General features: G+C 35.9%; 1 protein-coding gene across 1 annotated transcript in view; it reads left to right on the forward strand.

Annotated features, from left to right (window-relative positions):
* MMP16 (matrix metallopeptidase 16) overlaps positions 1 to 15077 on the forward strand; it is a 290244-nt gene that overhangs the window by 241677 nt on the left and 33490 nt on the right. The window contains exon 7 of the mRNA XM_045806016.2: positions 4999 to 5137. Within this exon, the coding sequence (XP_045661972.1) occupies positions 4999 to 5137 (139 nt within the window). The remainder of the gene's footprint in view (positions 1 to 4998; positions 5138 to 15077) is intronic.

Consider the following 15077-nt stretch of genomic DNA (forward strand, 5'->3'; position numbering starts at 1 on the left):
GAAATTTGTTCATTAAGCATGTGTGGGTCTCCTACAATATGCCAGACTCAGTTCCCAAAGTTGATAATTCAGTGGTAAGGAAACATACTGTCCCTTCTTCTATGGGCATATAGCACAGTGGAGCAGGGGAAGATTGTGTCACTTTAAAAATGATAATATAGTAACAGATGGTGTAAGTGCTGTAAAGTGAAATTACAGACTACTGTGGAACAGTATAAACAGGGTCACCTAATTTCAGTCAGGGGGCAGGTAAGGCCTTTCTGTGGAAAGGAAATTTCAGCTGAGAATGCATAGGGGATTCACAGTTAATTGGATGAATGGTGCGAGGAAGGGAAAGAACAATCATAGTAGAGCAAACGGTGTAGGAGAAGTCTTAAGGAAGAAAAGACCTTTACTCTGTCAGCAACTGAAAGGATGCCGATGTAGGTAGAGCGTCATGAGCACAAAAGGGACCTGCAATGGCTGTGCAGGGGCTGGAGACAGGGACCGAGTTTGAACTCCATTTTAGATGCAGTAGGAGGCAAATCAGTAGCTTTGAGTTGGCATTCCAGTCATCTCTGTGAAAGGCAGCGGCAGCTCGGAGTAGGATGGTGACGGTGATGATGGCAAGGAACCAAGAGTTTTGAGATGCTATTTCAGAGGTGGGGAAGACTGGAGGAAGCCCACAGTGGCACGGCGGGCGAGGGCTGAGGGAGCAACTGATGCCTTCTGGAAATGTTCAGTTTAGACACGTGAGGCATTCACAGATTTACATCAAGTTTTTGGTTAAATAACGAATCTATATTTTAGAAGAGAAGTAAAAGTAGATCACGTCTGCTAATTAGCTTCTAAAAAGTCTGAAAATAGCCCCCTCTCCTGAGAGTAGATCAATAACTGATCTCCGTATTTACACAGCAGGAGGTTACTTTTCTCTAGAGTTGTCAGCAAACAATATGCCTGTATTAAGACAGAATTTAAAAGAGAATAAAAAAAAGCAAATCAAATTTCTCTTGTATGTTGCTGCCTTGTGGTATACACCCTGCAGTACTCTGTGTATTTGTCATCTTTGTGAACAAAGTGGTCTGCCTGGGTCCCACACTACATGGAAAGAAAAATTTGTGTAAACTTGTATCTAAAGTGAAATATTGGTGTTTAAGTAGGAATTCCTCTTTGGTAATTTTTAAGGACTATTTTTTTTTCATGAGTTGATTTTGCAAATGTGCTAGTTTTGATTATTTTTAGGGTATGCTTCCACCCCTTCCCACCCCCTTTTATAAGGGCTGTAGCCAAAAAAAGGCCCGTGATAAGATAGAAACAACAGATTTAGAGCTCATGTTCTTTCTTTTTCTGTACACCTTTATGTATCATACCTTGCTAAATAATGGAATACATACTAAACATCTGCCTATTCAAGTGAAATTTTTGTATTCTTGTGACATCTGCATAGCTTTTGACTTCTAAAAGAATAACTTATCTTTACTTTGTCCTTTCCTCCTTAAATCTGTTTCCTTTCAAGAAATATTTAATAAGCTTCTACCATGTGCAAGACATTTTTCTGGAAATGGGGAACCACGAATGAACAAAGACAGATATCTTTGCCATTGTGGAGCTTATATTCTAATGGAGAGAGAATGAACAATAAATAAAACATGTACTGTGTTAAACAGTGATCAACACGGTGAAGGAAAATAAAGCAGGGGAGGAGGGAGAGTGAAAGCACATGTGGGTGGGTGGAGTGAGGGAATTCAATTTTAGATAGTGTGGTCAGAGGAGGTTTCACTTAGAAGGAAAATTTGCATAGAGACTTAAATAGCATTTTAAATATCCTCTCTCTACGAATCATTCACAAGCTCAATTTCTGAAATGGCAATCTATAGTGACTGTGATATGTTTACATCCTCTGTGACAGAGTGCTTGCTAAATTATTTGTACCATTGCTTTCTACCACTATGAGGTGTGGATAAGTTGAATAGAAGCAAAACCTGAATATCGGCAGTTTATATCGCTGTCTGCCAAGGCTGCTGTCAATGAGAAATCGTTCTGAATCCACCTATGACTCCATATTACCTTCTGATTTTGCAAATTGACTATGCCTATCTTGAGGCAAAATTTCCATTTCCTCCTGTATTAGTGGCAAGTTGAGGTTGTGTTCCTATCTTCACACAGCAGCATATGTCTGTCCCAAAGAGCCACTGGCCTTGTCTCAGGATTGGGGTGATAGAACAATGTGAAGTGCTTCTCTGAGAAAAACTGGAATATACTTCAGGCTTTTTTTTTTTTTTTACCTGATTTTTTCTGATCCTTCAGCTCAGAGAGCTTTCAGTTTCATTGTTCCATTAATATTCATGGTCAGTTATTTCTCTGTCAGAATCCAGTAGGTATTTAGCCATTCTTACTATTTTTGGATATACATTACAATAACTTAAAATGTTTTATGTGGAGGGGCGCCTGGGTGGCACACTGGTTAAGCATCTGATTCTTGGTTTTGGCTCAGGTCGTGAGATGAAGCCCTGCATTGGGCTCTGCACTCAGCACGGAGTCTGCTTGAGTTTCTGTCTCCCTCTCCCTCTGCCCCCTCACTCATGCTCTTTCTCTCTCTCTAAAATAAATAAATCTTGAAAAAAAAATTTTATGTAGAGATTGGCATAGTTTTAACACCCAGTTAAAAGCTCTCGTAGTTAGACAAAAAACCCTGGCTTCCTTTTAAATTATCAGAATAGGTGCGACTAGGTGGTGCAGTTGGTTAAGCCCCTGACTCTCGGTTTTGGCTCGGGTCGTGATCTCGGGGTCCTGGGATGGAGTCCCCTGTCAGGCTCCACACTCAACAGTCTGCTTGGGTTTCTCTCTCCCACTTCCTCTGCCCCTCCCTGCCATGTTCTTTCTCTCTCTCCCTCTCTCAAATAAGTAATCTTTAAAAAATAAAAATAAATAATCAGAATATCATCTGCTCACATACTATTAGCAGTAAGCCCTGGATCTTCATGCCCATGTAATTTTCCTGGATCAGTCTTTTCATGGATAACTTTGTATCTCAAAATCAGTGTAATGTATCTACGATATGTGGATCAAGATATGTATTAATTCAGGCTACCTGGTGCCATAAAAATTATCAAGAAAGGGTTAATAACATAAGAAGATATTGGTAGGAAAAAGATGCATGGCTCGAGTCATAATATGGCTGAAATCTGAAGAGGGAGCAAAGAACAGCAGCTAAAACTGTACACAGGATTGTGAAGGAAAGTAAGATAACTAGTTTCAATATAATTTTAACAATAGTAACAACCAACTGTGTACCAGGACCTCAGAAAGTCCTTAAAACAGTAATTAGGGCTGCCTGGGTGGCTCAGTCCGTTAAGTATCTGACTCTTGATCTTAGCTCAGGTCTTGATCTCAGGGTTTTGAGGTCAAGCCCTGTACTGGGCTCCACACTGGGCATGGAGCCCACATAAAAAATAAAATAAAATAAAATAAAATAAAATAAAATAAAATAAAATAAAATAAAATAAAATAAAACAAAATAAAATAAAATAAGACAGGATTTATATTATGAGTCAGTTATTAGTTTGTAATACCTCAATGACTAGTATCTTAACCAGGATAACCATTATTAAGGGACAGAGCAAGAATAGGATACAAACTTAGAACTGTTAATTAAGCTACTTCTTTTTATAAATAACAAAGTTCGTAGAGACGATAGCTCCGGATAAGTAGAATGAAGTACAACTATCCAAAAATTCCTAAGAAAATTTTTATATTCGGATTGGTGTAGATGGGAAAAGTTTCATTTTTATCATATCACCTGAAATCTAAGAATCCCCGGTTGATTTTGTGTGTGTGTGTGTGTGTGTGTGTGTGTGTGTGTGTATGTGTGTATGTGTGTATGAATGACTATATGAATAACTCATAAATCCTAGAAAATCTAGTCAGGCTAAACTATTGTTAGCCAAAAGATTAGGACAGCCCTATATTAAATCACTTATTAATATTTAAGTAGGGGAAATTGGAAGTATTTTCATGAAACACACTTATCTAAGTAGTACAAATATATGATTTCCAAGTGAGATATTGTATGTAAACTCAAAATTTTGAAATGAAGTGCAATAGTATATTTTAAAACAAACCTAGTTTTTCTAATATTAACACTTTGTATAGTCTTTATTCTGAAATTTTCCATAGAAAATAATTGAATGTCATCAGGTATAACATTTTCTTCGAAGGTTTTTTTTTTTTTTTTTTTTTTGGCCATTAGTAAGAATTTATGGTGAAACATATTCTGTGCAAGCTAATTAATTCAACAATGTTTATAAATATTTGCTATGGGGCAAGTCATTTTTTTCACTAGATGTAAGAGTAGACATTTTTTACATAAAATGACCAATGCTATGATTGAGTAAAGTCAGGATAATGTGAGAGCGTATAGAAGAGGCAGTTGACCCAGATTGGAATCACTGTGATGATTTTTTTTCAAGATAACTTTGTTCATTTAGGGTGACCATATAATTTACCATTCAAACCAAAACATATTTGAGGGTGAAAGAGGACACTAATTAAAAATACAGGGAATGTTGGGTATAATGTGGGCATAGCAGGAGGGATGGCCTCTTTATTCCATCCCTAGCATTTTAGGTATGGAGATCTTGTAAATGTCTGTAAATGTATACATGTCCATATGCTGCTCTCTTATTCAGGAAAACTGACTTAATCCACAAATCTGGCAGGGACTTGTCCGTGCTACTTCTGTTTTTTCCATCTAAAAAGCTCTGGAGATAATGTAAAATGCTGAAGTTAAATATTTTTACATTATCTTTTAATCACATTGTATGGATCAGAGATTAGGTGGTTAGCTACAAAAACAATTGTGATCACTGTAAGCAAATTGATTAGCTTGATTTCTTTGACGGTTTTGATGTGAGACAGTGAAAATGACAGTAGTTTAGTTTGAGAAGGGTCACTGATTGCACAGGGAAATGCCATGGAGGCCTGCATGTTTGTTGAGAGATGCTTTTGCTTGGTTTGCAGGACCAGTGGTTTTGGCGAGTGAGAAACAACAGGGTGATGGATGGATACCCCATGCAAATTACTTACTTCTGGCGGGGCTTGCCTCCTAGTATCGATGCAGTTTATGAAAACAGTGATGGGAATTTTGTCTTCTTTAAAGGTAAGGAATTTTTCCATGTCTTGTTCTGTTGTATTTTGGTCATTTTGTTCAGGGCCCTATATAGCACATATAGAAATGAATAAGTAAAACCTATTGAGTGAGGTTAGGTAGCTTATTCGTCTTATGAAATGAACTGTGTATGTTGACTAGCTATATAAATGAAAAGGAAAAAAAAGAAATATAAATGAAGTAAAATCAATGATAATGTTTAACTCTCAAATTTATGTTTTCTTACATGGCATTCTCATATATAAGTCAAATTTAGAAGGCGTTGTGTGATTTCTTAGAATTTTTTAGATTTGGTTTAAAATACCAAAATAAATGAAATGAATGAATGAATTGATAATAAAAAGCCATTTTCCACTAACTAAAGGTCTTTGAGTTTTTTTCAGAGTATTTGGAGTTACTTGCTGTTTTTATAAAATGAAATCTATTTTACTTCTTATTTAAATCATGTACGGTATAAACTCTTAATTTTTACTTGATTTAGTAAGTTTGTTAGTTTCCTGAAAACTAAGAAATTACTCATAAAGGCAAGGAAAACTCATGAATAGGAAAAAAATTCACCCAATTAATTTCACCCAATAAAATTTATTGGTTTTTCTTTATCTAAATGACAAATTTTAATTGCACAAATACTAACTGCCTGGCATGTAAAAGTGAGATTACCTGGTAAAGTGAACTTATTTGGGGCATCTGGGTGGCTCAGTCAGTTAAGTGGCTGACTTCAACTCAGGTCATGATCCCAGGGTCCTGGGATTGAGCCCTGTGTTGGGCTCCATGCTCAGCAGGGAGTCTGCTTCTCCCTCTCCCTATCCTTCTGCCCCTGCTTGGGGCTTTCTCTCTCTCTAATAAATAAATTATATATATATATATATATATATATATATATATATATATATATATATATATTTTTTAAGTGAACTTAATCAAGTGCCTGGTATTCCATTCTCAAAACTTACTTCAAAACAATAAGTCATAAATCTGTTGGGGGAAATGCAGGGAAAAGAAAGAGATTGAGTTGGGGAATTGATAGAATTGTGAGGAAAAGGTATAGGATAGAACTACCCTACAAACCAGCAACTGGTATTTACCCAAAGGATACAAAAATACTGATTCGAAGGGGCACATGCACCCTGATGTTTATAGCAGCATTATCAACAATAGACAAATATGGAAACTGCCCAAATGTCCATCGACTGATGGATGGATAAAGAAGATGGAAGAAGATGGTGTGTGTGTGTGTGTGTGTGTGTGTGTGTGTGTGTGTGTGTAATGGAATATTACTCTGCCATCAAAAAGAATGAAATCTTGCCATTTACAATGATGTGGATGGAGTTACAGTGTATTATGCTAAGTGAAATAAGTCAGAGAAAAACAAATTTAAGACACAAAACAGATGAACGTAGGGGAAGGGGAAAAAAAAAAAGAGAGGGAATACTGTTGTATTCCCCGTATCTTAAACCAGGGATTGACTCTTAACTATAGAGAACAAAATAAGGGTTAATGGAGGGAGGGAGGTGGGGGATGGGCTAAATGGGTGATGGGCATTAAGGAGGGCACTTTTGATGAGCACTGGGTGTTTTATGTAAGTGATGAATCACTAAATTCTACTCCTGAAACCAATATTATACTGTATGGTAACTAACTAGGATTTAAATAAAAACTTGAAACAAACAGACAAAAAAAGATGTTTGAGCTGAAACTGAGAAGAACTAGAGTGCAGAACATATCGATTGATTGACTGACTGATTGATTGATTGATTGAATGTATTAGCCAAGAGCCTAAAGGGCTGAAAAGAAGTTTAAACAGTCATGGAGGTAGAAGGAAAGAAAAGGGGATCTTAACACCTCAAAAAAAGCAATTGTTCTCGGTTTCAAACTAGATGAATTTATAGTAATGATGAGGATAATGAAAACATAGACTATGAGAAACACCTGTAATATTTTAAGTGAGATACAATTTATCCATATAAAATGACATTGTATACCTAGGACTTATTTTATCTTTACACATTGCTCCTGGAGGAAGGAGGGGGTATAGTACATTAGTTTTAAGCACATGAGGATTCTGCGATCATACTGCCAATTTTGAACACTTAATAGCTGTATGAACTGGGCAAGTCACTTAATTCTCTTTGTCTCAGTTTCTCCATCTGAAAATGGGGTTAGTATTACTCCCCATCTCAGGATTAGCTTGAGGACTAAATTAATTATTACATGTGAGGTGCTTGGCACATAAAAGTTTTCAATAAATCTCAGCTATTGCTATTACTAGTATGGTTACTGGTAATATTATTGCCCCCCTGCTATCTACAATAAGCATATAAATGAAGTGGACATGCATTGTACCTCTGTGGACAAAGAAAGGATATCATGTAAAGGTTCTGAATCTTAGGGGCATGATATTTGGAAGGAAATTACCCTCCCCTATGCTCTTTGTTGGTCCTATTAGCAGGAGCAACACAAACAAAGGAAGAATAAGCCCGAGGTAGCTTTCAGCTTGCCGGCCACCCCAGGAGGCACCGTCTCATCACAAGATCCTCACGAAACTGCCTAAGCAGAAGCTGCCATAGTCATAAATCAGTGTTCTGACAGCTCTTTACTGCCTTAGGGCCTTCTCACTTTTATTCATGTTGCTTCTCCTCACCCGTGCACTTGTGGGATGGGCAAGCTCCTTTTCATTTTTCGACACCCAACAGAAAAGGCACCTCCTTAGAATGTCCCTCTGTCCTTCCTCTTTAAAGTAGTACCTTCCAGCTTGCACATGGAAACCACAACTTCCAACATAGCACGTGGAAAAATCTGGAACTAACTACAGCATTCAAATGTAAATTTCATGAGAGATTTATCCATATTTTCTTGCACACTACTGTATTTTCAGTTCTTAGAACAGTGCCGGTGCATAGTAGGTACTTAACAAACATTTTAATAAAAACAATATGGGTGAATATGATTTGACTCAGTATGGTGTTTCTTATGTTATGATGCTAGTAATAGGAATAACTTTGTTTCTTGTCACATATTTATTCAACTTCTAGAATATTGTCTTGTCAGTGGTCTCTTCTGATATACTGCCAGTATCAGGAAATGCCTTACCTTAGAACTCTTGTCATTCCAAGGACCCTGTTGTGATGCTTCCTTCCTCCACTTTTCTCTTCACAGTTCTTTCAGGTAAACCTTTTCCAAACCCAGCCATGAATATGCAGCTCCCCTGTTCCAAATGTTGTTGCTTTTCCAGAGGGAGCCCGAAGTTCTGGGTAATCCAATAAGACCACCCCCTTCCCTAGTATCCTCCTTACCAGTGGCAGGAGAGTTATGAGCTGCAGAATGCTGCACTTCAGTTAATACATCACTCCCTTTGCTCCCCTCGCCACAACGATCACAGTCAAAATGACCATCTCAGCTTGCCACCATCTATTTGTGATCTTTATCACCTCAAAAAATGCAGCCTTTCTGAGGAATCAAATCATTCCTCATCCTAAGACTATCCTCCTCATTTTGCTCTATGAGCCATAAGGCAGTCTAAACCTCATCTCTAGCAGTCCCATTTCCCCTCCCTGTTCTAATTCTCTACATACCATCTCAAAACTATATATTTCACTTATTTATTGGTTATCTCTATCCTTCTTAATAGAATATCAGCTCCATAAGGGCAAGGTCTTCTCTCCCCCATTCTTTTTCTTTTATACGGTTGTATTCCCCATATCTTAAACCAGGGATTGGCAGACTTTTTCAGTAATGAACAAATAGCAAATACTTTAAGCTTTGCAACCCATACCATCACTATTACATATCCTTTTTTTACCTTTTAAAAATGTAAAAACTCTCCTTATATCAAAGGCTGTACAAAAATAGGCATTGGTCATAGTTTGCTGCCCTCTGTTTTAAACAATACCTGGAATATGATAAACACTAAACTGAGATTTATTGAATGAATGAAGAATAAAGTTCCAGCCCTAATCTGCATCTGTATTCACAGTCCTATCAAAGTTAATCTCAGCCTGCCCTGGCCATACTGGATCATTGCTACTAACAGATTTAAATATTATTCATTAAAAAAAAATCCTTTTTTACCTTCAATTTCTTTCTCCTTGTCATTCCCTTCTTTCCTTTTATGGTATTTATGTTTTTTATCTTCTTCTAATCTGTACTGTACAATACAATAGTACTTGTACTTACCTGGCTTTGCCTTTTATTCACCCTCTTTAACTAAAGTACATGTTGGGATATAAACTTATTTAATCATGCATTTCCTAAATGTACTCAGTATTAGCCTTATTTTCATCTTGCATAAGAATTTGAAGGTATGGATTTCAATATAAGTAAAAATGAGTGTTTAGCTATAAAGTCTAAATACTATCTTAGTAATATAAAAATAGGTATAATATTTTATATTCGAATGAATCTTTATAAATATCTTAAGAAAAATGGGAAGCCACAGATCCAATTAAAACTTCATTTTTTGGTATAATTTATATAATTTTTAAAACTTTGGGTTGAATTATATGTGTGCATATATGTCATATGCAGTGGGAGTTGTCAGTACATAAATTATGAAAACATGAAACGTCAGCAACTTGTCCTTATAAATGTGATCAGTTCTATATTCTTAACAGAATCTTACTGTTTTTCGGTATGTTGAAGTATAATATATCAAAATATATTGATGTGTCCTCTGCTTCCAGCCAAGATGTAATTATAAGGATCAGATTTATCCTCCCACCTAAACCCACCAACAATTGGACAGAGTATAAAAAACAATGATTCTCATGACACTGGACAGCAAGAAACAAAGGGTAGTAAACCTAAGAGTCAGGAAACAAAAAGTAATGAGCCTGGAAATTGTCCCAGTTTCCTGTTTTGGGAAAGTTTCCAGGCTATGGAACAAAATAGGAGAATCCAGGTGGTGTTCAGAAGACTGTCTCAGCTGAGGGGAGCAGAGCTGAGAGTCAAGGGATAACAAGGTGGCTGCAGTGCACAGATCAAGGCAGTGCAGAGGAGAGAGCTGCACAGAGTGCAGACACAGAAATTAGCAGAGGAACCCCCTAAAGTATGGGAGAAAGAATTGGTTAGCATATGTATGTAGAGAAACTAATGATGTGTAGAGTAAGAATCATTTAATAGGATGAAATAGAACTGTTCCTGACACTCACATAGCACTAACAGTACTTATTGCCACGAGATACCTCTCCATGGCCATTGGATAGAACACTGAAAGGGTCTACCTCAGTAATGGGGAATGATGATCTTAAAGTGTTCCATTTCTACCTAAAAAATCTTCAAAGACCTGAAGCAATCAAATTGTTTCCAAGTAACAGTCCTAGGACAAAGCTCAAGAATATTTATAAGGATACAAGAATATTTACCCAATGAGGTAAAATCACAGCATCTGACCTCTTCCATAAGCTTGGGGACAAACAAGGATGTCACATATAAATTTTATTTATTATTGTACTGGAGATTTTATGTAGCATAATGAGGCAAGATATATAATAAATAAAACTATATTCACAGACAAAATTTGACTGTCTATGTTTAAAATTAGATGCAGTCAATGCATTATCTCTAATGGACAAATGAATTTAGCAAGGTTGTAGGATATAAGACCATTATACAAAAAGTAATTGTATTTCTCTGTATTTTCAAAAACTGTGAAGGGTCTGAGATTTTACCCTATTTGTAAACTAACATGTTAGCCTGCCTCACTTTCATGGGTGTTGGTAGAAACACAAGATTTCTAAGTCAGAGAAGAAGACAGAGACAAAGGCAGTAGCTAGAGTATAGCCATTTGTAGGACTGCCCTGAGTCCCAGATTCTCCAAGGGTGATGTGAAGAGGATCAGGTGAAACCTGTACATGTAATCAGTTGCATTGCAGGAGAGGAGCCACAAGATTAGAGAACAGAAATATTTCATAATGAGCAGTAAGCTTGTTTAAATTTTATCCCAAAGGGAGACATTTTCTTTATTATACTGGGCAATTAGCATATCTTTTTCCTTTGCTGTGGAGGACACACACTCTTTAACCCAAGACCGTTGCTATACAAATATCTTTTGAAATATAGTCCAGAACAAAGGCAATCATTGCCTCTGTTCACCAGACATGCTGAAAATCAAGCGACTTATGGAGAATTGCCTCCCATCACATAGTAGCAAATAATAGTCAAGAATTAAAATTTTTTTAAAAAATTACAGTAGCATCAAAAAATATTAAATACTTAGGGATCAATCCAAAAGATACATGAGTGACCTCTACACTGAAAACACAAACTTTTGTTAAATGAGTAAAGACAAATAAATGAACAAATATGTCTTATTAATGAGTTGGAAAACTCAATATTATTACAACTCTCACCAAATTTATCTGTACATTAAGTGCAATAACAATCAAAATCCCCACAAGGCTTTTTGTAGTAATTGTCATGCTGATGCTAAAATTCATGTGCAAATGCAAAAGACCTAGTATAGACAAAACCATTTCTAAAACACTAATTGACTTCAAGTCTTCAGTATGGCATTGTCATAAAGATTAAAAAAAAAAAAATCAGTGTAACAGAATACAGAGTCCAGAAACAGACTAAAAAACAGATGGATAGGTAATTTTGACAAAGGTACAAAGGAAATTCAGTGAAGAAAAGATAATCTTTTCAACAAATGATGCTGAAACCATGGGATATCCGTATGCAAAAAAATAAAATAAAGTAATCCAAACTTTGTACCATATACAGAAATTAACTCTAAATGGTCCTAACCCAAGTAGGGGTTATAACTATAAAACAACTAGAAAAAAAATAGGAGACAAATATATGTGACTTTGGTTTAGGGAAAATTTCTTATGTTTGATTTCAAAATCACAATCCATAAAAGAAACATTGATGAATTGGGCTTTATCAAAATTAAAAATTTCTGCTCTTCAAAGATATTTTTATTTTTTTTTTAAGATTTTATTTGTTTATTTGACAGAGATAGACAGACAGCGAGAGAGGGAACACAAGCAGGGGGAGTGGGAGAGGAAGAAGCAGGCTCCCAGCGGAAGAGCCTGATGTGGGGCTCTATCCCATAACACCGGGATCACTCCCTGAGCTGAAGGCAGATGCTTAACGACTGTGCCACCCAGGCGCCCCCAAAGATACTTTTAATAAAAAGATATGCCATAGACTAGGTATATGCAAACCATATATATGATGAAGGGTTTGTATCCAGAAGAAATAAAGAACTCTCAAAACTGAAAACAAACAAACAAAAACCAAGCAACTCAATAAAAATGAGCAAAGGATTTAAACAGAAACTTTACCAGGGTTGATATATGGATGGCAAATAACAACACACAAAGACGCTTACCAATATTAATCATTAGGGAAATGTAAATTAAAACCACCATGAGAGGGGTACCTGGGCGGCTCAGTCAGTTAAGTGTACAACTCTTGGTTCTGGTTCAGGTCATGATCTCAGGGTCGTGAGATCGAGCCCCACATGGAGCTCTTTGCTCCATGTGGATTCTGCTTGAGATTCTCTCCCTCTCCCTCCACCACCCCGCTCCTGTGTGCACGCTTGCTGTCTCTCTCAAATAAATAAAATCTTTAAACACACACACACACAAAGCGATACTACTGCATACTTAATAGAATGGCTAAAATTAAAAATATTGATCATGTCAAGTGTTGACAATTCCTTTAAAAGTTAAATGCATAGTTATTGTATGATCCAGCCATTGCCCTCTTAGGTATTTTCCCAAGACAAATAAGAACATATGTCCAAAGACATCTACACAAATATTTAAAACAGCTGTATTTGTAATCACCCCAAATCAGAAGTAATTCTAATATCCTCAGCTGGTGAATGGATAATCAAGCTGGTATATCCATATAATGAAATGCTACTTAGCAATAAAAAGGATGAATTACTAATTTACACTACAACATGGATGAAACTCAAAGTAATTATGCTCAGTAAAAGAATTCAGACAAAAAAGAGTACTCATGGGGCACCTGGGTGGCACAGCGGTTGAGCATCTGCCTTCGGCTCAGGGCGTGATCCCGGCGTTGTGGGATCGAGCCCCACATCAGGCTCCTCCGCTGGGAGCCTGCTTCTTCCTCTCCCACTCCCCCTGCTTGTGTTCCCTCTCTCGCTGGCTGTCTCTATCTCTGTCAAATAAATAAATAAAATCTTTAAAAAAAAAAAAAAGAGTACTCATATTAAACTCTAGAAAATGGAAACTGATGTACAGTGACAGAAAGTTGCCCGAGGGCAGGTGAGAATTGAGCAGGAGGAAATACAAAGGAGCATGAGAAAATTTTAGGGTGATCAGTGTGTTCATTATTTTGATATATTGATATTTTGACAGATACATACATATGTGAAAACTTAACACATTATATACTGAAATAGGGGCTATTTATTGTCTGTTAATGGTACCACAATACAGTTTTACTAAAAAACAGCTTTACTAAGCACATCAGCTTATGTTGGTTATGTTGGAATAGTTTAAGTAACTATTTCATAAATTTAATATACTGGCGACTGTGGGTAGTAAAATTTTACTCCTGCATTATTCTACAGCATGTTAATTATGAGCATCCAGATTAACAGTATGCTGGTTTCAGTCCCTTACTTGAGCTCAGGGATAATTAAGCAGAGTGTCCCAGTATAGCAGTGATGCCTCATTCCCAGCAACCTCTCTTCTTGGGTACATTTCTATTATCATTGAGAATCGTAGAATGCAGAACTAACAAAATCTTAATATAGATTAATCCGTTTACTGAAGATATATTTAAAACATTATATAATTTCAGTTTACTCTTAGAATTTACTGCTTACAATGATTTTAATGTATTTTCTAATAAGTATTTATATTGGAATGACTGTGTAAAATACAGATTGATGCTCGCATTTGAAATAATTTCATCATTGTTATTTGTATTGCTTATCTATGTTATTTTTACTCTCTATTCTAATTTCCCTACTTATTTTTCTCTATTTTTTTAGTTATGTTGTACTATGTTATAACATATTTTTCCTTTAAGAGCCTTCAAATTTTTGTGTAATGAAGCAAGGTATAAGTAAATAGATAAATATTTAAAGAATTTTTTCATTCTGCCTCATATATGTATATGTGTGTATATTTGTTTTTAAGAAGCAAATATATAATATCTGCTTTTACTAATCAAGGTTCCCTCAGTGTAGCTGCTTATATTTGAATATGAGGCCTACATACAAACCACACAGTTTCAGCTACTCAGCTATCTTAACATCATTCAGGTAAATCAAATATAACAGAGTAACATTTTGTAAGCACAATCAACCCAGATATTTATATTCTCAATTACTAGTCATGTTCAGGCTGAATGGTTATGAGATAATAATATCAAAAATCAATGTTGAAAATTGAGTTGATGCAATTCTCTCAAGAACTGAAAATAATTTTTAAAATGAAGCTTCCAGTGTTGTCAACATCAGTAACAGTCAAAATCAAGTAGTTGAAAGGTCTCAAAATTCATATTGTTGCTATCACTTAATAACTTTAAGCAGTACTTATCATCCTCCTTGACAGTTTCATTTCAAGAGGCAAAAATCATTTATAGAATCGGAAGCAAAATATCTAGGATGTTAAAGGGCGGGGTAATAAAGTTTAAGAATAAGAAGGCATACAAAAGATGTGTATCAAAAAAGAAGAGTTGTCTAAAATATGTGGCACTGGAGAGTGGCAAAGAAAATAACTGGTTAAAAATTATTTACGTAACTTACATTATTCCTTTATTTCAAATACTCCTATAAACCAGCAATTTCCTTTTGCTTCCAGCAAATCTTCACTCTTGAAAGGTTTAGGTGTGCTAATGAAGTTCATTTGAAGTAGAAATACACTGTTTCTTACATAGTGCAATGGATAACCTAAAAGATCTTTTACTATAAATAGATGAATGCAATGATTACTTATTTCCC

Source organism: Ursus americanus, chromosome 9 (assembly GCF_024610735.1).
Source record: "Ursus americanus isolate L20-20 chromosome 9, mUrsAme1.1.p, whole genome shotgun sequence".
Classification (NCBI taxonomy): Eukaryota; Metazoa; Chordata; class Mammalia; order Carnivora; family Ursidae; genus Ursus; species Ursus americanus.